The sequence below is a fragment of the Hippocampus bargibanti genome, linkage group LG17, assembly GCF_051943395.1.
Source record: "Hippocampus bargibanti isolate YZ-2025 linkage group LG17, ASM5194339v1, whole genome shotgun sequence".
NCBI lineage: Eukaryota > Metazoa > Chordata > Actinopteri > Syngnathiformes > Syngnathidae > Hippocampus > Hippocampus bargibanti.
In genome coordinates, this window is record NC_142750.1 from 5,827,047 (window position 1) to 5,850,359 (window position 23,313).

The window sequence follows — 23,313 nt, forward strand, 5'->3', positions numbered from 1 at the left end:
TGCAAATTATCAATAAGACCCTGTTCACTTTATTTAGTACAATTACAAATACATCCTGCTTCTCCCTCCTGCCTGTATTTTTGGGGTCCACCAACACCTTGCAAATTATCAATAATTTTTAGTGATTATTAATAATCACTGTGCCTTCCCATCCCCAGAAACAAATTATGTATCACAGCCCCTATCTATGCTAAATGGTGCTACTGTATTATATTTAACATAAATTATAATAATAATACGTACATCTCCATCCATTTTTTAATCAGCATATGCTCGCGAAGGGTCACAGTTGTGCTGGAGCCTATCCCATCTGGACAATTTACAATGTTTCGAGAACATGCAAATTTCACACAGGAAGGCTGGAATTGGAATCGAACCTCTGCATTGCGAGGCTTACGTGTTAACCAGTTGACCACTGTGCTGATTAGCAAAATATATTTTCAAAACATTAACATTTTCATTCATGAAATTGAATAAAAATGGACAGGCTTGTTTTGGTATTGCTTTATGTGCAAATAAATAATACTTTATTTATTAAATAAAATTAAATAAATAATAAAATAACCCAACTAAGTAAAGTAAATAATAAAAAATACTAAATAAGTATATAGATAAATAAATAAATTAACAAACTGAAAAAAATAAACATTAAAAAATAAAAAATGAGAAATAAAAAAAATAAAAAATACGGAAATTAAGAATTTTAAATTAAAAAAACATTGCAAAATTAAAATTTTAAAATGTTAAAAAATTAAAAATTAAAAAATTAAAATAGTAAAAACGAACTATTTAGGAAAAAGAAATTTTATTTTTATGTATTTATTTTTAAAATAATTTTGTTGAACCAGAATTCAAAAACACTGTCAGATTGTCCAGTATTGGTTAATTTTCCTTACTTTTTCATTTATCGTCCAAAACACTCTGACTCTCCACTACTAGCGCTGGGAACTACTCAACTATTGAACATTGCATCCCATATTTACCTCCGTCTTATCTGTTCTACCTCGGTCACTTCCCTTTTTGTGCATCCACCCTTCCCGCAGACCCAGAGCGCGGCGCCACTCACATGATCTCCACAGATGACCTGGAGTACCCGCGGGAGTATCGGACGCTGGGCAACAGCGGCCGGCGCTTCTCCAATGTAGGCCTGGTGCACACGTCGGAGCACCGGCATACGGTGACGGCGGCGCAGAGCCTGGAGGCGCTGACCAACCTACACAAGGCCGACATGGAACGCAAGCGAGATGCCTTCATGGACCACCTGAAGAGCAAGTACCAGCAGCAACAACAGTTGCAGCATCAGCACCATAACCCGCCGTCGCCCTCGCATTCGCACGCCAGCATGAGGGGAGGCTCGGAGAGGGCTGCGCGAGAACAGGTACACCTTCACCAAACACGTTGACATGAACATTTAAGTTGACATACATCTTGAAGGCCTATTCAAAAGGTTATTGTCTTAACTCATTCACTGCCAGATATGTGCAAAAATGTGTCCACTCCAGTGCCAGGGTTTTTGTCATTGTCACTTGAATTCCAGGACCCACAGAATATAAAGTTTGCCTCAATGAGTGATGTGTCGTTCGCGAACGAGCCCATTCTTCTAACAACAAAATGGCAGCCGACTGTTTTTGTCCTCTATTCCCCGCCCCCAGTCTTCGGTTAAAGCCACATGATTGGTCAAGAACGCAGCAGTGAGGGGAGGTGGTTTAAACATTAAAGAGACATGCAGATGACAGTGAGAGAGTTTCAACTTTGATAGTTCAAAGGCAGAGTGTAGACTGCAAGGTTAAAATATCACATCAATCAGGCTCCACAAACAACCCGCACAAACCATCTGTACACTTGATGCAAAAAGCTATCAACCCAGCTAAACAGAACACAATTGATGAGGAACTAGATACGATTATCACAGAGAACGCACCTACTAGGGATCTTCCCTCAAGATTGTGAAAGAAGAAGGCTACGTTCCTCATCAAGTGTTTAATGCTGATGAAACCGGCCACTCCATTCCATCAAGCCATCAACGACCATCACAAAGATAAATAAAACCACTTTATGATACAGGACAGTTTATTTATTTAATTATAATACCATAGCACATTTATTCTACATAAAATAAGATATATTGGATTGGATTGGATTGTATATGCCTTTATTAGTCTCACAGTGGAGAAATTTTTATTTTGTGTAGTTTTAAGGCTTAGAAAATTAGAAAGTAGAAAATTATGTTTTATGGGTACCTGGGAACGGATTAATCTCATTTTAATAGTTTCCTATGGGAAATGATTTTTTGGCATCCACACTTTTCGCCTTACACACTGTCTGGGAACCAATTAAGTTCATAAGCCAAGGTATCACTGTACTCTAGTTTTACAGCTGGTTGCCCACGCACGCAAATGAGTTTTGTATTTGAGTATTCAAAATATATTTAAAAAAAAAGAACCGAGAGAGGGAGATTCAGGTGGAGTCTCATGTTACCATGGCAACCCCTCCCACAAATGCCGGGACGATCGCATCGCAAAGGTCATCTCGCGCAAGCAAATGCGAATGACAGATTAAACTAAGTGCTCGCAACGACGAATTTGGAGGTGACGTCGCTTCTTTGAGTGCAGCGGTCTTTTCACGGGGTCCGTGAGGAGGGGGGGGGGGGGTTACCGAGGACGCGGAAAAAAGCGTCAGGGAGGAAGGAGGGAGGGAGGGAGGAGCTGTAGCGAGTACAACGCTGCAAGCCTCCTGCCTCCGTTTGCCGATGCTCAATTAGCCCGCAGCGGCGCCAGCCAGACAGCCACCTGCGAAAAAAAAACGACTTCCGATCAGCTGATGTAATGAATTAAATAATACGAGATGAAGGAGGACGCGGACGCCTCGCCGCGTTTGGCAAACAGGCGAAGATAAATGGAAGGTGCGGACCGGTGCAGGTGAGGGTTGCCTTCGGTTTGTCTTCATGCGTGGATGTTCTCTACCTGTTGTATGTTTTGCTTGTTGTGGCGATAGCTTCCGCCTTGCATCAATGTTTGTTATTTTGCAAGTGATAGATTATGCAGTGTGTGTGTGATTGTGTTTGTAACTACAAATGAGTGTGATGTGAACACTGGTGGGGTGCTGAGGGGATGACGACATGCATGTGGAGGAAGGGTAGTCGTGAGCGCAAGCCCGCTTTACATGCTGGTCAGGTAATGCAGCGCTCCTCTAACTCTGCTCCTGATGTGCGGAAAAATATACAAGCACATTTCAGAATATTCTTCTTTTTACGAGGGAAATTATGAGCCCAGAAGGCTGCGCTGGGTAATTGCTGCTAAAAAACAAAAAATAATAATAATAATAAAATGAAGGAGAGGAGAGTCCGAATTGACTTGCTGGAGCTGCGTGGCAAAATCGAGTCAATGAAGTTAATATTCATGACGAGCTTCAGGGTTAGCATCATTTTTTTTTTTTTTTTTCCCGAACTGACGCTCGTCCTTTTCGTTTGTCCTTAGATTTGGTGACAAGGACGATAGAACGGTTGAAAATTGTATTTCATTGTGATTGTCTTGTACTCTAACATCATAGAGTACATGGGGAAAGTCGTTAAGATTGCACAACTCTCCATGTTTTTATGTTCCTGTTGTTTATTATTTTGATTTGTGTTGACTATTATTGGATTGGATTGGATTTGCCTTGATTCGTCTCGCAGTGGAGAAATTTACATTTCACAGCAGCAAAGTTATGAAAGGAATGAAAGTAGAAAACAAAATACAGAAGCTGCTGGAGAGTGTGAAGCACTTTGTTACAGTTGTAGCTGTTGGATTTGGATTTGCCTTTATTAGTCTCGCAGTGGAGAAATTCACATTTCACAGCAGCAAAGTTATGAAAGAAATGAAAGTAGAAAAGCAAAACACAGGAGCTGCTGGAAAGGCAGCCACTCTCGCGGCGCCGTCTTGAAGTCAAAAGAACAAAAAAAACTAAATAGCAAATAACATGACAACACAAAGAAAACACTATATACATTAGGATGTATTGTATTGCAGTATTGTATTGTCTGTTTATATACACACTCACATTAGTGGCGTGAGTTTGTGTTACTTCCGTGTTGAGTCAATGCTAACGCAAATGGCTGCCGCTGCTCACCCGCAGAAAAAAAAGTCTTATCTCATGACTGTAGTGTCCTTGAGAGTTTTGAAAGGCGCTTAGACATTAAAATTATATATATATATATATATATATATATATATATATATATATATATATATATATATATATATATATATATATATACAGTAAAGTCTTGTTATATCGATATCGGATATATCGATAGTCCCGGTTATATCGATATTTTTTCGGACTCCCTTGAATATCGATATAACGAGACTTTACTGTATATATATATATATATATATAAAGAAAAGGGATTGTCTCACATCTCCTGTCCCACATAAATCCGCTTCAGTTCCAAGCCACGACAGTTCCACATACGCATGGGCGCTCTGTGGGACGCTCCTTTAGATCGGAATTGAACTTTGTTTTATTTAGTTTCGCTTACTAAAATTGTCTTTGTCTTTTTTTTTCTTCTGTGCTACGGGAAACGCTGCAGCAACAACCCAACTACTGGAGCTTTAAGGTCAGTGGTGCAAAAATGTCAACTGTGCAGTTGTTTGTGACTGGTTTTGTATTGGTCTGCATTTGATGCACTCACATCACAAAATTGATTTTTCCGATTTTTGTTTACACCGCTAATCCAGTTCTCAAGATTATATTGAGGTCTTCGGTCATCCGTTTGCAGATCACGACATAAATGCTGTCACTTGAGGTGGCCTTTGAGCGTGATGGACTGTAAAGAATACCGTGTGACCTCCACTTTAGCTGTCTGCTCATGGCCCCAAGGTTCTTCATGCATGCACGTTTTATACGTGTGTGTTCGTGCGTGCTTATAGGAGATGGTCGTATCAGGATTTTGATTTGGAGGATTTACGCTACCATATCACCACATTTCACTTTTTAAAAACCAAGAAATACCCGCTATTAAGATGTATTGATCACCTGCTCCAACAATCAAGTATTCCCCCACCCCCGGTGGGCCGTTGTCTCTCGCGGAAGTTGGCAGGGAGGAACTCGTGCTAAACAATGCGTCTATTGATGTGTGAGAGCATGAGGGATTAAATGTAAAAAAAAAAAAAAAAAAAACAGAGCCCCAGAGCTTATCTTCTGCGTATCCCCCCCCCCAGTCTCTTTCCATTCCGGCTCGGCTATCAGCGCGACAGGGTGGAAATGTCAGCAAATATCAATAGCCGAGTTCCTTGACCCGTAGTGAGATGCGTGGCAATTTATCACTCTCGGTATTTTACTCCCAAATGTGATTGATGGGAATTAGAGTGGCGTGCGGAAGCTTCGTGATAGCCTTTTGCTTATGCTTAGGATGAGCTTGTCAATTTGGCTTTATTTTCAACAGCAACAATAGACCATTTGAAACTGTTAACATGTTTCGGTGCCAAAGTAGCCATATTACCGTATTTTCTGGTGTATAAAACACACCCAAAAGCCTTTATTTCAAAAGATGACCTTGCGCTTTGTACGCCGGTGCGCCTTATATGTGGAAAAAGTTTGAAAATACAGGTATACCTTGGCTTACAAACTTAATTGGTTTCCAAACAGAGTGTGTAAGGCGAAAAGTGTGTATCCCAAAAATTAATTTCCCATACAAAACCAATAAAACGAGAATAATCTGTTCCCAGGTCCCCATAAAACACAATTTCTTAAAACGACATAAAGTCTTAAAACGACACAAAACATACCTTATTTTATGTATAATAAATGTGCTATGGTATTATAATTAAATAAATACACTGTACTGTATAATAAAGTCGTTTTATTTACCTTTGTGATGGTCGTTGATGGCTTGATGTGTCCGGTTTCATCAGCATTAAACACTTGATGAGGAATATAGCCTTCTTCTTTCACCATCTTGAGGAATGATCCCTGGTAGGTGCTTTCTTTGCGCTAATTTTACCTAGTTCCTCATCAATTGTGTTCTGTTTAGCTGGGTTGATAGCTTTTTGCATCAAGTGTACAGATGGCTTGTGCGGGTTGTTTGTGGAGCCTGATTGATGTGATATTTTAACCTTGCAGTCTACACTGCCTTTGAACTATCAAAGTTGTTAAGGTTGATAACTTTTTGCATCAAGTGCTTAGAATCTATTATATTTAGAAAAACATTTTCATTAATTGAAGATGCACCTTGTACTCCGGTGCGTCTTATCTATGAAAAACGTTTGAAAATACACAATTTCTTGGGGTTGCACCTTATACACCGGAAGATATGGTAATATCTTTAACCGTGGGAGCCTTTCTTTGTTAGCAAATTGTATGTGTGGGTTTTCTCCAGGTACTTCCATTTCCTTCCAGATTCCCAAAAACTTGCGGGGCAGGTTAATGGAACACTATGAGATTCTCATAGAATAAACAGCCTAGAAACAAACTGTCACAATTTGCAAGGTGGTGATCGTGGTATACCCAAAAAAATGCAGGTAGGAGGGATGAACAGGCTATATTTGACAAATTGTATTAAATGAAGTCAGCAGGAACAAAATCTCAAACAACAAAGTCATCAGAACAGAAAAGTCCAAAGTAGCAAACAAAACCAGGAATAAAACATGACAAGTTGAAACAAACCTGACAGGGTGAAAAAACAATGACCCGACCCTGAATGGTCATCCCGGGAGTCCTTTTAACTGCCACTGATTAAGACAACCAACATCTGTTCAGGTTGCTAACTGATCCAGATGGGACATTGGTAGGCGCATATGTCAAGGGAAATTCCTTGGAAGTCTTTTTTACCTTTTAAAGAGGTGATGATTTCGACTAAAACAGGAAAATGAACTTCACAAATGTCTATTGCCATTCTCTTAAAATTATACAATTATACTTTATATGGTTGACAGTTAAAAGATAATAAAAAGACTATTTTATATTTGGCCAACATTTTTCTGCAGGGCACCATTTTTCCTCTCGATGTTTATTCCCCGGCTAAGCAATTTGCTCCGTGCAAGGATAGCCGCTGCTATTCGAAAGCCTCAGTTGTCTTGTCAAAGTGGGGAAGGAAGGGGGTGGGGAAGTGGCTCGGGGTGTTGCGTGTCCAGCCATAAGATTGGCACGAGAGTCATCACGAAGGTGGCCGAATAGCTCGCTCAGTCAATTTATGTGTAGAGAAGAGTGCAAATGTTACACAGGCGCAGTGCCAAGAGATGAGAAATGAGCTACAAAGAAGAAGATATTCTTGCAAGTGTAAACTGGAGGGAATAATGCAGACATAAGCGGTCAAGATGTGATGAATTGTCATTTTCAAACATCAGCGCCTCTGCCTTTCGTTTGCCTCCGTCGAGAACTGTTTGACATTCACACCGTTGACAGATATCGACTCCAGTGGCTCCTGGAGAATGTCTCATTCACACTTGCGGATGATTTTGAGTAGTCGCTAAACGGAACGTGAATGTAACCCAAATAGATAGAAAGCTACATAGCTAGCCAATAGATAGCTAATAGTTAGCTAGCTATATAGGTAGCCAGCCATCTAGATAGCTATATACCTAATAGATAGCTAGCGAGATAGCAAGGGAGCTAGATAGCAAATAGCTTTTGGGGATGTTGGCCAGAGTACCCACAGAAAACCCAGTGCTAGTAGTTTTTTTTTTTTTTACACACGCCATCCACTATTCACACCTTTTCTACTGTGTTGTCATATTATTTATTATTTACGTTTTTTTTCTACTTCAAGAGGGTGAAGTGAGAATGGCTGCCTTTCCAACAGCTCCTTTATTGTGTTTTTCTACTTCTTTCTTTCCTTTCATAACTTTGCTGCTGTGTTACTTCCGGGTACAGTGAACGCTGGTGCGAATGGCTCCCGCTGCTCACCCGCACAAAAAAAAGTACTTAGCCCTTGACTGTAAAGTGTCCTTGAGAGTTTTGAAAGGCGCTTTGAAATAAAATTATTTTGTATTATTATTTAGACCACAGGTGTCAAAGTCAAGGCCCACGGGCCAAATTTGGCCCACTACATCATTTATCGGTCCACGAAAGCAAATCAAACTAGTGAAATTTCATGATGCTTGATTTTCTTCTTGATTTCAGATTTAAAAACTACTTATTAATTAACGCCTTCACAAATTTATTCGGGAATCGAAAATATGACGTAGAGCGCCATTCCCGAATTTGTTCAGGTTTTTGTTTTTTAATGCTTGGGTGCCGATAAAGCGCTGTCCATGGCCTCTGGCAATGTTTTTTTTTCTTTTCCACAAGGGGGCAGCATTTCCCTTTTTTCCATCTTAGTTCTTTGTTCCAGCTTCAGCTGTTGTTAAAGCGTATGTATCGCATTGTATTTTTGGAAGCTGCCCTCATTTCAAGCTCATATAACTCCAGACCTATATAATTTAGGAATGAACTAAATCCAGAACAGCCCTCGAGAGGAATCCAAAAATGAGTTTGACACCACAGTTTTCGACCAAATGTACGCTGTTTAAGTGCGAAGTGTCGAAAAATGTCGGATTGCCATCCAAATCCATCTAAGGAGCTCTCTTAGCCATTACAATGGTTCACAACCTTGAATTTCACTCACAACGTAGTTGTAAGGCTCTTCCACACCGCCGTATTGAAAATAAGTGATGAATATATTAATCGTGGCAGTCAATGGTTGAATTCCACTCGACAAAAAAATGTCCAGATAAGGCTCTGACATCTTTAAGGCCCTTTGAGTTGTTGTGCTTTGACTTTCGATAGCAGTCGAAAAGAAAAAGACTGCTTTGTGCAGACTTTGAGGTCAGATAAGCACTTCGATTACACGGGTGCTTCCAAGAACCGTAAACCTCGCTGCTTTCCTTATTAAATTACGGATTGCGTCAAGCTGCAGCCCACACTCGACAATTATTTGCGCCTGCGAAGAAAGAAAGCACAGCATGTTTGATTGCTCCGTACATGTTTCTTAACATGCTAACCAAACGCCCCGCTTATCACACGACTGTATCATGTCTTCGTGTGGGACTAAATTATGCATGTACACCGACAGAAGGCCGGCACATCAAAATATAGACAGAAAGAAGGACCAAGTGAGAAGGCGCTGTAGGGTAAAAATAATGAGTAATGTCGCTAACTTGCTGTGATGTTAAACATTGCCGATGGTTCAGAGTAGGCCAAGATTGCGACTTTGAGCTATTTTCGCTTTGGGTGAAATAAACAAGAAAAAAATCTGTTTTAAAAAAAATGTCTTTTTAAACACTGTAGAGTCTGTATAAACACCGTATCAGGGTTTGGTTTATGAGTCGGATTTTTTTAAATAACATTGTTAGCAAGGGTGTTGAAAAAACTACTACTTGGCTTACAAAACTACTTGGCTTACAAACTTAGTTGGTTCCCAGAAAGTGTGTGAAAGGTGTTTATTCCAAACATTAATTTCCCATAGGAAACCATTAAAATGAGAATAATCCGTTCCCATGTCCCCATAAAACACAATTTTCAACTAAATAACCCTTCAAACGATACACAATATACCTTATTTTTTGTATAATAAATGTGCATGGTATTTTCACTAAAGAAATAAACTGTACTGTATAATAAAGTCGTTTTATTTCCCTTTGTGATGGTCCTTGATGGCTTGATGGAATGTAGTGGCTGGTTTCATCAGCATTAAACACTTGATGAGGAACGTAGCCTTCTTCTTCCACCATCTTGAGGAATGATTCCTTGTAAGCTTCGGAAGCTGTATCGTTAGAACTGGCTGCCTCACCATGATGAATTCCACTATGAATCCCTGTATGACGCTTAAAGTTCTCAAACCATCTCGCGAATTTAACGGTCGTAAGGCGAAAGGTTCGTTAGTTAAAGCGTTCGTAAGCCGAGGTATCACTGTATATATATATGTGTGTGTGTGTGTGTGTGTGTGTGTGTGTGTGTGTGTGTGTGTGTGTGTGTGTGTGTGCAGATAAAAATATTATAGTCCTTCCTCCAAACAAGCAGCAGAGAGCAAGAGAGCATTGTGGGAGCTCATTACAGCACCCTCTGATCCAGAGGATCAGCCAGCCGCTCTGTTGGGCTTGAGCCCTGCTGCCCGGATTCTAGAGTGCGCCAGCGCCAGATTTGCAGGGGCTTTCAAAAGAAAAAAAAAGTACTCTTTTAAAGTTTACAGCAGCTCATGAGGCCCGGAGTTTGAATAAGCGCACCAGGGGAGGTGTGCAAAAGTCAGGCAAACATGACACAACTTAAATCTCAAACACATCCTTTACCGCAGTGCCTATAAGCGTCAAGCCCAAAAAACCCACACTCCACGTTTTGGTCGTCACTCATGTTCTTTTTACACCATCATCCTCCATCACCCTGGTCATTGTGCTCTCTGCCCACTTCCAGAGTCGCAGCCCTCGCCATTCCCAGTCCACCCAGTCGGGGCTCGCCGACCAAGCCGCCAAGCTCTCCTTCGCCTCCGCCGAATCCCTGGAAACCATGTCGGAGGCTGACATGCCCGTCGGCTTCAATAGGATGAACCGCTTCCGCCAAAGCTTGCCGTTGTCGCGCTCCGCCAGCCAGAATAAGCTACGGTCTCCAGGTTAGCATGTAGCATGCACGCTCACACGTGTGTACATACTGCCTCCTTTCATGGTCCATGTAAATCTCCATTGGGATGATGTCATTCAGTCCAGTCCCAAATGTCATTTTTTTACAGATATTTGCTGTCAATAATTTTCAATTGGAAGAATTGTATCTATTTTTGTTCTGTTGTGAGTTATTTGTGTATTTTACCTCAGTTGTTTTTCTTTTCTTTGCATGAAATTACTATTTTATGATGGTATTCGTAACATAATTTCATGTTGGTTTATATCTTTATTAATTTGACAATCCACTGAATGTGTTGTGCCAATGGAAAGCCCTTATCCATCCCCAAATTATGTCGGATTTTTTTGATGAAAAGGTTTCTTCAGCCGTCATCTGTACTTCTTTGAAGGTGTCGGACGTTTCGCTCCTCATACGAAAAGCTTCGTCAGCTAACTAAATTTGTGCCGGTGGCTCTGGTCCTATATATATCCCTAATGGACAAAGGTGGTGGTGCCAAACCGCTGCTTTGATAGGCTACCAGCGCAAATTTAGTTTGCTGACGAAGCTTCTCAGATAAGAAGCGAAATGTCCGACACCTTCAAAGAAGTACAGATGACGGCTGAAGAAACCTTTTCATCGATGGACCACTCCTGTATGACTGAGAGCTTACACATACGTTGACAGGATTTGCATGCACACATCTGTCTTTTCTCCAACTCCACAACATGTCTGACTTTTAACGCCTGGTTCTTTCTTTGCTTTGTTTGTTCTTTGTGTGTTTGGACCGCACTCTACCAAGATGAATATGCAGGTTAGTCAGGCGTCAAAACACAAACAAGAGATATCAGATGAAATTGAGCGAGTGTGCGCATTATTTTTGATTTTTTTTTTTTTCCCCCACCAATGTCACGCCAAAGTGTCATCTCGTTATTAACTCATTCACTGCCAGACGATGTGCAAAAATGTGTCCACTTCCGTGCCAGGGTTTTTGTCGTTTTTACTCAAATTGCAGGACCCACAGAATATTGAGTTTTAGGATGACATAAACATTTAATGTAGCGTACCTTTGACTCTCTTCTTTCATCAGAAAAAAAGTTAATTCCTAAGTTATATGGTTCTGGAGTTATCTGAGCTTGAAATGGGGGCAGCGTACAAAATACAATACATATATATTGGTTTATATCGCGCTTTAACAACTGAAGCTGTAACAAAGCACTAACATGGACAAAGGGAAAATGCTGGCCCCTCGTGGAAGAAAAAAAACATTGCTCGAGGTCTGACCAGCACTTTATCGGAAGCCCTCCCGAGAAAATGCAATCTGGTTCTTCTATTTTTGGTATGTAAGTCTTATACGTAAATGTGAGTAAAATTACAGTGCAGAATAAACAATAATTTGGAAAAGGAAATTAAAAAGTTCAATTCATAAAGTTAACTTACCGATACAATCTTCAAGTCAAGTCAGGAAACATATTTGCTATCTAGCTGGTTAGCTATCTATTAGCTATATCGCTATCTAGCTGGCCATCTATTATCTATCGAGGTAGCAAGCTAGCTATTTGAGTCAGGAAACATATTAGCTATCTAGCCAGCTAGCTATCTATTAGCTATCTGTTAGCTAGCGAGCTAGCTTTCGATCTACTTGAGTTGTTTCGGGTTGAGTGGCTGCCGCTGCTCACCCACAGAAAAACTGATCCTGTGACTGTAAAGTGACCTTGAGAGTTTTGAAAGGCGTTTATAAATGAAATGTATTATTATTAAAACCAAAACCCAACCAAAATCGGCAATGGCGCTCCACGTCACACTTTTCAATTACCGAATAAATTCGGGAATGGCAGCGAATGAGTTAAAGCAGAGAAGGCTTTGCAGGCCTTGACAGTCCGCCACTGGTAAATACAATGTTGCATACCATCATCAAATGATCACTTCTCCAATATTCAGAGAAAATCACAATGCCGTGTTATCATAGTAGAGCTCAAAAGGATTTATCGTTTACATACAATATTTTGTTTTTGTTTTTTTCCAGGCGTGCTCTTCCTGCAATACGGCGACGAGACGCGCCGCGTTCACATCACCCACGAATTGAGCAGCCTGGATACGCTCCACGCCCTCATCGTGCACATGTTCCCGCAGAAGCTAACGGCGGGCATGCTCAAATCGCCCAACACGGCCGTGCTGATCAAGGACGAAGCGCGTAACGTCTTCTACGAATTGGAAGACGTGCGCGACATCCAAGACCGAAGCGTCATCAAGATTTACCGCAAGGAACCCGTTTACGCCTCCTACCCGGCCGCCGTCCACCTGGCCAACGGGGACCTGCGGGTGAGCGATTGCGATGCTCATTTACACTATCGATGAGAAGGTTTCTTCAGCCGTTATCTATCTGTACTTCTTTGAAGGTGTCGGACGTTTCGCTTCTTATCCAAGATGCTTCGTCAGCGAACTAGATTTTTTTGCTGGTAGTTTTGGCTCTATATATATATCCCTACTGTCCAGACGTGGCGGTACCAGACTCTACTCTACTACTACTACTCTACTAGCAGAGGACTAGTCCCTGCGGCTACACTGATTACTTCTATTGTCCCGCCTATGGGGTCTACGACTGGCCTGATTGCCCCATTTGGTCTGGTATCACATCATCAGCATAACTAAGCCTATGTTGCCTAAGAAGTCGATTAGGGTTAGTCAATTGAACCTAACCCCACCATGGCGATTTAGTGAAGAGTTTTGCTATTTTATGAAAATAGCTTCTTTCACTCCCCTTTCAAACCATCTAATTTCTTTCACTAAGATTTTAACCTCATTGTCATCAAATGAGTGGTTGCTAGCTTTTAGGTGCATATGTACTGCCGAGTGAGGCCCACTAGGCCCATCTCATCGATGGACCACTCCTGTACGACTGAGAGCTTACACAGACTCAATTTTTCATTTCAAGCAGAACATTTGCGGCTTTTTAAAGCAGAACTAATGAGCATTTTTAGCGCGTTGTTGTTTTTCAACAGGTATTCCTCCCGGAAAATGTCTTTCCTATCTTGAGTAGACCATCTGTTGATGACAATGTCGCCGCATTAAAACAAATGTTTTCATTGTTTTACATTTCCTCGTCAGCGACGATCGAAAGAGGCCTGAGGGAGACACATTTTTGTTTTTAATTATTCAACGCTTGGCTGTTACTTGCCATGAACAATGCAAGTAGAAGGGTGACAATGAAGATAAGGTACATACTATTGTGTGCCTTCAGTTTACATATGTAATAGTTTAGAGGTAATACTCAGAAAATTAGAATATTGTGAAAAAGTTCATTCATTTAAGTAATTCAACTGAAAAGGCCAAATGAATATACTACCGTATTTTCCGGTGTATAAGGCGCACCCAAAAGCCTTGATTTTCTTCAAAAGATGGCCCTGCGCCTTATACGCAGTTGCGCCTTACGTGTCAAGTAATATTGAGTCTGTAGCGCCTGATCATGATGGTGTGGCTTATATTTAGAAAACATGTATATATTCATATACAGTATTTCATTCATTGAAGGTGTGCCTTATACTCCAGTGCACCTTATATATGGAAAAGGTTTGAAAATACACCATACACTGAGGATGCGCCTTATAGTCTGGTGCGCCTTATACTGTATATGGAAAAAGTTTTAAAATACACCATACACTGGGGCTGTGCCTTATACTCCGGTGCGCCTTATACACCGGAAAATATGGTATTTAAACTCATAAAATGCATAGCAAGATATTTGAAGCTTTTATTTGTTAGCATTTTGATTATTATACAATACAATTCAATACATATTGATTTATATAGCGCTTTAACAACAGCTGAAGCTGCAACAAAGTGCTTAACATGGACATTATGGCTTTCAGCTTATGAAAACCGCAAAATGAGTCTCAAAAAATTTGTACACAAAAGGATTATACTTTTCTGATGGCTGACATTTCATTTATTTAAACTCATTTTTCTGTTATTTCATGGGATATTCTAATGTTTTGAGAGTCTGAATTTGCGTTTTTATACAGTAAGCTGTAAGCCATAATAATCAAAATTCTAACAAAAGCTTGGAATATCTTGCAATCAATTTGATGAGTCTAAATAATATATTCTTGTCACCTTTTAAGTTGAATTACTTAAATGAATGAACTTTTTCACAATATTCTAATTTTCTAAGTATTACCTGTATATGTATGTTTGTAATGTATTGGATAAGCCTTTATCAGTCTCGCAGTAAAGTTATGAAAGGAAGATGAAAGGAAAGAAAGAAGTAGAAAGATAAAATACAAGAGCTGCTGTAAAGGCAGCCACCCTTGCGGCGCCATCTTCAAGTCAAACCAAAAAAATACACAAATCTTAAGCACTTTTCTGCACCCTCTTTGTTCTATGAAGCAGTTGTAGATGATAAAGGAGAGGATCAAAGCATCCTTTTCACCAGTGGATCAGGGACGTCATGGTGAAACGTGCACGTCTGCTACTAGATAAATGTTGAAAGCAAACATGAATCTGTAGTATCCATTGACGAAAAGAGATTGTCTCACATCTCCTGTCCCACATACTGTAAATCCGCTTCATTTCCAAGCCGCATACTATCCAACAGCACCGACCTTTCCGCCGAACAAAGCGGGACTGAATATTTTGCCAATTACAGGTGCAAAAAAAAGGCACAATCGCCTCAGAGCTGTCCAGTAATGACAGTCAAATGGCACCGACATTCCTCCAAATCAAAAACGGTGCTGGCATATTTGTGCTGCCGAAAAGGCGCAACCGCTCAGCAGTGTCGAGGCCAAAAATGCTGAAAACAATCCGTATCTGTTCCACGTGACCCACAACAACACAAAGTGACAAAAGAAAACACAAAAACAACAACAACAAAAATGCAATATTATTTCAGGCCAGGGATCATAGCTTCTGTTGATAACACGGTGTGCACCGTTGCCGGAAAGGCGCAATGAGTTCAAGATTAAATGCAATAATAAATGATTGTTTGTCTTTTGATGGCCATAAAGGGAGCCGCGTGCAACTTTATGACGCTCCGCAAAAAGCAGCTTCAAATGGACAGAAAGAGTCTTTGACCTTGGTGGTTTACAGGCCGTCGCGTCTTTGTAGTGACTCTGTTTGCTTCCTGCTTTCAGAGGGAGATGGTGTACTCATCCCGTGACTCTTCCCCGACTCGCCGCCTCAACACGCTCCCCTCGTCATCAGGTTCTTCGAGCTCGCCGTCCCGCTCGCGCCTCTCTTACAGCAGCGGCCGCCCACCTTCATTCGCCGGGCCCCACGAGCAGGCCCGCCACCCCCACCACGGCGCAGTGGCGGCCGCCCACGTGGCCAACTCAGCCCTGTCGCCCTCGCCCAGCGCCATCCTGGAGCGGCGAGACGTCAAGCCGGACGAGGAGGTCTCGGCGAAGAATTTGGCTCTGATGAAGAACGAGTCGTTATACGCGGACCCCTACAGCTTGATGCACGAGGGCCGTCTCAGCATCGCCTCCACGCAATCCCTGGCGACCATCGGAGACCCTTTTGGTTTCCCCGTGTCCTCGGGCTTGTACCGCCGCGGGTCCGTGCGCTCCCTCAGCACGTATTCCGCCGCTGCCCTGCAGGGGGAGCTTGACGATTCACTCTACAAACCCGGCGGGTCCTTATACTCCGACACGTATTCGGCCACACTGGGCATGGGCTTTCGCATGCCGCCGTCGTCGCCGCAGAAGATCCCCGATATGCACTTGCGGGACAGAGACTCGTACTCCGGCTCGCCCAACAGGGCTTCGCCCGCCAGGCAAAACTTTCGGAAGGATTCGACGTCCTCCGTGTTCATGGATAGTCCCAAATCCAGACCCGGTTCTGGCTCCGAGCCTCTTTGTCTCACAGCTGGTCCCGGGGAGGGAGGCAGGGCCACGCCAGGCTTTGGGTCAACGCTGTCCGGACCAGATGCTGATGTGAGCAGGTCAGTTGGAGCAGATGTAATGCCTTCTATAGGCTGAGGTGTCAAAACGTTGGCCAGGGGGGCCATGTGCCGCCAATTCTATACATTTTTGATTCGGTTCGATTTGTTTTATTTTGAATTGTAAAAAAAAAAGGGTGTACGACATACAGTTGTCAAAGTAAAGACCCGCAGGCCAAATGTGGCCTACCACATCATTTTGTTCGGCCCGAGGTTGAGGTGTCAAAACTTTGGCCTGTGGGGCCATTTGCGGCCAATTATATACATTTTTGATTCGATTGGATTTGTTTCATTTTTGGATTGTAAAAACAAAGGCGTATGCTACAGGTGTCCAAGTCTAGGCTAAGGGCCAAATGTGGCCCGCCACAATATCGATATAACCGGACTATCGATATATCCGATCTGCGGCATGTAAATTTTCCCCTTGCGTTCATAGAAATAGTATCGTAATAAGCAATACTATCGATATAACCGATATCGATATAACGAGACTTTACTGTATATTCCAAATAATTGAACAGAATATTGTGATGTATACGTTTTGTGACAGGGATCATCGTCTAGAGCGCATGGAGGCCATGGAGAAGCAGATCGCCAGTCTGACCGGCCTTGTTCAGAGTGTCCTTACCAGAGCGCCCGACAGTGACAGCACGTAAGACGTTCCAGGCTGCATTTGCTCCTTAATGTTTACAGTTAGACACCACATTGACAGGCGTGCGCCAAAAAAAATGTCCAGATAAGGCTCTAACAGAAGAGAGTAGATGGCAACATGGACATGGACACAACGCAGGCAACGCAAAAGCCTCGTTGATACTGTCCAGTCTTGGTTTTAGAGTTAGCACTGTAATGGGCTTGCCATGTGGCCGTTGATCCCTCAGATGCGGCTTGCTGCGCCTCTGCATGATGGCGGGCTGCCCTCCGGACCAGGGAAACGACTTCTCACGGACATTACCTTTCTCTTCCAGCGACAAGACTGACACCAACAGCGACGGCTCTGCCACCGGAAGTGAGTACTCGACAATTTGGGGTCTGAGAAGTCAGACATCAATAAGTTTTGTTTTATGGCTTTTCTGTAGTTGACAAATTACGACCGGAAATGGAAAACTAGTTGAAGTTGGCAGGGCTTCTTCCAAGTGTCGCCACAGTCAAGAATGACAAAACTTGACTGTGCTTCAGCTGTTGTTAAAGCGCTATATAAATCAACATGTGTTGTCTTCTTCTTTTCCTTTCGGCTTTTCCCTCCAAGGGATCGCCACAGCAAATCATTGTCCTCCATTTTTGGATTGTATTGTAATTATGTTGCAAATAATTTCTAGGAATAAAACCGAGATTGCACAGCGAGTAAAAAAATGTTTTATTTGACCAAGGGACAGTGATTAAAAATAAATAAGTAAATACATACATACATACTTACATACATACATACATACATACATACATACATACATACATACATACATACATACATGCATGCATGCATGCATGCATGCATGCATGCATGCATGCATGCATGCACGCACGCACGCACACACACACACACACACACACACACACACACACACACACACATACATACACACATACACACATACACACACACATACATACACACACACATACATACATACACACGCATACATACATACATACATACATACATACATACATAAATAAACAAATACATACATAAATAAACAAACAAATAAATACATAAATAAACAAACAAATAAATAAATACATACATACTTAAATTACCAAATAAATGCAAAATAAATAGCTAATTAAATAAATACATTGGCACCCAAATGAATACATAAACACATACATAAACAAAAACCAAAAAATACGTAAATAAATAAATAAATTACCATAAATAAATACATACATACATAAATAACCGAATAAACAAACAAATAAATAAAATAAATAAATAAAAGGATAGATACCTGCATAGGTAGGTAAATAAATAAATGAACGAACATATAGAGCAGGTTCATTTATTTTGGAAAAGGCGGACCTTCCACATCTGGCTCCACGGATGTGTCTCGATCTTTGTGTTGCCCATTCCATAGTTGTACTGAGAGTGTACAATTTTCTCGTCGTTCCCGTTCGTATAATATTGCGAGTGTAAAAAAAAAAAGATAAAAAGACCGGGTGAGGATTTGCTCTCCCAAACGATTTTGCCACCACTATCTGATCAGTCAGCTGAGAGCTCTTTTAATTCCCGACATGTACTCAAGCATTTACAAAATTCCCTCTTACTGTGATCTGAGTAACTGGATTTTTCTATATTCCAGCAGGACGGCAAAAGAAGAAAGGTAGTTGCCATTTCATTACTCCTTTGCCCTCTCTCACTTCCTGTCTTCCTCTCCGGAGTGGTGCGTCCCCCCCCCCTTTCCGTCATCCCTCCATTTTTGTTTTTCTGTATCTGATAATTGCTTGGTACTTCAAGGGCTTTCCCAGTGTTGTTTGGTCTTTAACGGGACACTGTCAGGAGACGTCTATGTGTTATGTGTGCGCATTTCGGGAGCTAGCCGTACTCCCATAGCGGTGTCTTGAAGATTAGAGCATGGTTATCCCCCCCTGTGTGTCACTATCGGGCCAATTAATTGCACCCCTGAATGGGTTTACTAATAGCATGAGCTCACATAGCTCCAGTGGCCCATTAGGCGGTTTCGGGGAGGGGGGGGGGGATGCTCATTCACACGTTGAGCACACTAGCGTGTGTACGTGTTGTATTTGTTTTGTCGATACGTAGCATAGTGCACCCCGCAGGCTGACCGTCGTTTGTCGAATTAATCAACCGCTCTGATTGGCAGCTCACACGCCATCGGCCCCCCTGGCGCTGATGCCGCCACCACCGTCAAATTCGACGCCGCTGAACAACGTCAGCCGCCTGCAGATGCAACTTCACCTTCACGGGCTACAGCAGAACGCCAACGACCTGCGAAAGCAACTCGGGCAGTTGCGCAAGACGCAGGTAGGGTCAATTATTCACAAGACGGCTCGCGAGGTCATAATAATAATAATAAAAATACATTTCATTTCTAAGCGCCTTTCAAAACTCTCAAGGTCACTTTACAGTCACAACATAAGTTATTCTGTGGGTGAGCAGCGGCAGCCACACGCGCCAGCGTTCACTCAACCCGGAAGTTAACAGATAGAAAGCTAACTAGCCAGCTAGTAGATAGCTAATAGATAGCTAGGTAGAAAGCTAGCCACCTAGATAGCTCGATAGCTAATAGCTAGCTAGCTAGATAGTTAGCTAATACACTGATGTCACTATTGAAGGACAACCGACACCTCCGAACAAGTTGTGTCCATAATTTGTAAAATCAATTCTACTGAGCGTATTTTACAACGATTCCACGGCATATAGCTATATTTTACCTTTTAAAACACACGCTGAATATTCAGGAAGTCTTGTTTTCGAGTTGATGACGATGCCTGACATGACGTCACGTCTGGAACACCCCTGACTGAGAAAGCGACACACAATGCAATTTAGATACTTTGTTTAGTCTGAAAACTTCGTGTTGATGGTGAAACTAGAAGGAAAACACATGAATAACGCGATGGTGAATCGTTGTGTGTTGCACCAAGACTACTACAGTAAAGTCTCGTTATATCGATATTCAAGGGAGTCCGAAAAATATCGATATAACCGGGACTACCGATATATCCGATATCGATATAACGAGACTTTACTGTATTTCATACTAGTTGACACAAATTCCCAGCAGACAAATCAGCCCATTTCCAACGGAGCTTGGGCGCCATCTTGTGCATTTTCCAGGACGCTACATTGGAGTCCTGATGGCTCGAATTGATCCGGGAGGACTTCTTTAATCGATTGCAAACATTTATGCTTTCCTCTTCAGAACTTTTGAATCATATTCATACCTGGATGAGTAACGAGAAAGCATCTTGTCCGAATCTGAAGCCATTGTTTTGATTCTCGAGCAAAGCAAGACGTCCGGGTGTGACATCACGAACAAGGGGGCGGGACCTTCTGAAACTAGTTTTGGGTACTTTGTCATTTTTATTGGTGTTTTTCATTTGACTAAAAACATCAGCTTGCATGTTTTGGGTATTTTAGATGCTATAAAACGTTTTTCTGATGTCAGTTAGGAAACAAAAAAATTGTGTCGATTGTCCTTTAAATACACAGATAGAAAGCTAGTTGACCTCATCATGGGGATCGAGCCCAACTGCAAAATATAGTCAGGTGACCCCTCATTGCCCCTCTTCATTTTCATGAAGTCCACTGTATCTACCAGCAGATGCGTTTCCACCCCACCTTATGTGTCACCCACACTGAAGGCCCGCTCCTTGCTTTTGACATGTGCCTTATAAATTATTCAACCGAGGCGGGAAGCAAGATGGGGATTCTTCTCCAGTTATGTAAATAACCAAAGCATAAATATTAGTGAATATTTTATCAAGTATGTTTACGTCGTCTTGTGTTTTGACATATCCCCCTTGGTGGGGTTTGTAGCAGGGAATACATAGGGAAGGTGTGTGTGGGGGGGGGGGGGGGGGTCATCCGCAATGCAAGCGGTGTTATTTTACTTCCTGGAACATGAGGCTCATCCATAATGCATCCTCTTCCCTTACCAGGTGCTTTCTTTCATCTCAGAGTTGTATTACACACGCCTGCTCTGAACAAGTTTCCATTCATAACACAGAGGAGGAGTTTCATGCTCTGCGCATCGGCCACTCCCTGTGCTTTTTTTACCACCTTGGTCACTGTGGGAGTATGCAAATAAGGGTTTGCATGGGCACTAGAAAAACAAGTTGTGATCACGCTTTGCAGTGGAAAAAAAAAAAAATGCTTCCCTACTTATGAACATTCGAGTTATGAACAATGATACATACAAACATTTTTATAGTAACATATGTAGTAATTTCTGTAGTTGTACACATACATATCTTTATAGAGCATATATTTTATTAAATATTTGTTTTTCACTACAAAAGCAATGGCATCAGATTGAGTATACAGACGCTCCCCTACTTACGAACATTCGAGTTACGAACAACTGTACATACAAACATTTTTGTAGTAACATGTGTCATATTCTCTGCGGTTGTACATGTACATATCTTTATAGAAAATATATTTTATTAAATGTTTCTTTTTCAGTACAAAAGGAATGGAATCAGATTGAGTATACAGACACTCCCCCTATTTACGAACATTCAAGTTATGAACAACAGTACATGTAAACATTTTTGTAGTAACGTGTAGTATTCTCTGCAGTTCTACATGTACATATCTTTATAGAGCATATATTTTATTAAATGTTTATTTTTCATTACAAAACATCACTTACTTATATAAGCCTTAAACATACATTCCATACAAAACATAACACTGAATCAACTTACGAACGAATTCATGAACGACCGTTCTTAACGTACCTCGTTCGTTGGGGAGCGTCTGTATGTAAGAAGATAATATAACTTCCTTGACATTATTTTCTATCTATATTCCAGCGAATCGATTTTTGTGTTGTGATTTTTCATTGACGTACAAACATTCACACTCACACCTATGGAGTGTTTCATTAACCTGCCATCCATGTGTTATTCAACAGCTTGACAACCAGGACTCCATGCGCACGTTGCTGAAGCGTACCGAGACGGAGCTGAACGTGCGCGTGGCCGACGCCCTCCGCAAACAAGAGGACCCCCTGCAAAGGCAGCGCCTCCTGGTGGAGGAGGAGAGGCTCAAGTACCTCAATGAGGAGGAGCTCATCATCCAGCAGCTTCAGTCAGTCCCGACACCCTCACTGATAATCAGAGGAATGAGAAGCAAAAGTTACTTTTTGTGGGTTTAGGAGAAAAAAAATTGCAAATTCAACTTAGGGAGTGAGTCACGCGGTTGGCATTGGAGCTTTCGGATAAAGCCGGAAGCCTTCTTAAGCCCGACTGAGCGTTCTCAGATTTGTATTAAGATGTGAGGTGTTAGCAGCTAATTGAAGCTCCTGCACGAGCCGAGCTGTGAGGCACCTTGAGATCTCCACATTAGATATGCGTCGCAATGTTCTATGGAGTCACCGTACCCGAATTTACCCAAGACCAGAAGCGATGAAGATCAGAACATATAATCACGTTTGCATCTAAATTGGCTGCTCGTGGGGAAAAAAAATTGCACAAGGTTCATTGGAATGAACAAAAAAAGATCTTGGTGCAGCTATAGCAGGTCTTTTACATTACACATCAAATATATTGAAAAATGGTGCCGTTCGTGGTTGGTTACATGTTCATTTTAAGTGTAATTCCACTGTTGGCCTATCGATGGTGCTGCAATATTATTACAGGTAGTAATTATTATTATATTTTTTGTTTATTATTATTATTTATTATTATTATTATTATTATTATTAAGTTTCCTTGAGAGTTTTGAAAGGCACTGAGAAATACATTGTAAGATTATTCTTTTATTTTTTATTTTATTTATTATTATTATTGTTATTGTTATTATTATTATTTTAAGATTGTAATTTTATTAATATTTTTGTTATTATTTTACTCGTGTGTGTGTATATATATATATATATATATATATATATATATATATATATATATATATATATATATATATATATATATATATATATATTTTTTTTTTTTTTTTTGGACTGCTGTACATTTGAAAGAAAAAGAACGGGGCAAGAGGGAAGAGCAGGGTGTATTTGACAAATTGTATTAAATAAGTCAGCAGGAACGAAATCTCAAACAACAAAGTCATCAGAACAGAAAGGTCCAAAGTAGCAAACAAAACCATGAGTAAAAATATGGCAAGATGAAACAAACCTGACAGGGTG

General features: G+C 41.2%; 1 protein-coding gene across 4 annotated transcripts in view; it reads left to right on the top strand.

Moving 5' to 3' along the window:
• srcin1a (SRC kinase signaling inhibitor 1a) overlaps nucleotides 1–23,313 on the top strand; it is an 86,586-nt gene that overhangs the window by 45,261 nt on the left and 18,012 nt on the right. For 2 of the 4 annotated variants that reach the window (XM_089018792.1, XM_089018791.1), the window contains exons 3-13: nucleotides 1,044–1,378; nucleotides 4,571–4,597; nucleotides 10,366–10,561; nucleotides 11,348–11,359; nucleotides 12,572–12,867; nucleotides 15,675–16,483; nucleotides 17,031–17,132; nucleotides 17,359–17,486; nucleotides 18,778–18,798; nucleotides 19,300–19,460; nucleotides 22,081–22,256. In XM_089018792.1, the coding sequence (XP_088874918.1) occupies nucleotides 1,044–1,378; nucleotides 4,571–4,597; nucleotides 10,366–10,561; nucleotides 11,348–11,359; nucleotides 12,572–12,867; nucleotides 15,675–16,483; nucleotides 17,031–17,132; nucleotides 17,359–17,486; nucleotides 18,778–18,798; nucleotides 19,300–19,460; nucleotides 22,081–22,256 (2,263 nt within the window). Of the gene's footprint in view, nucleotides 1–1,043; nucleotides 1,379–2,769; nucleotides 2,919–4,570; nucleotides 4,598–10,365; nucleotides 10,562–11,347; nucleotides 11,360–12,571; nucleotides 12,868–15,674; nucleotides 16,484–17,030; nucleotides 17,133–17,358; nucleotides 17,487–18,777; nucleotides 18,799–19,299; nucleotides 19,461–22,080; nucleotides 22,257–23,313 lie in introns of those variants that run through there. The other 2 variants (XM_089018793.1, XM_089018790.1) reach the window with 2 other exon arrangements.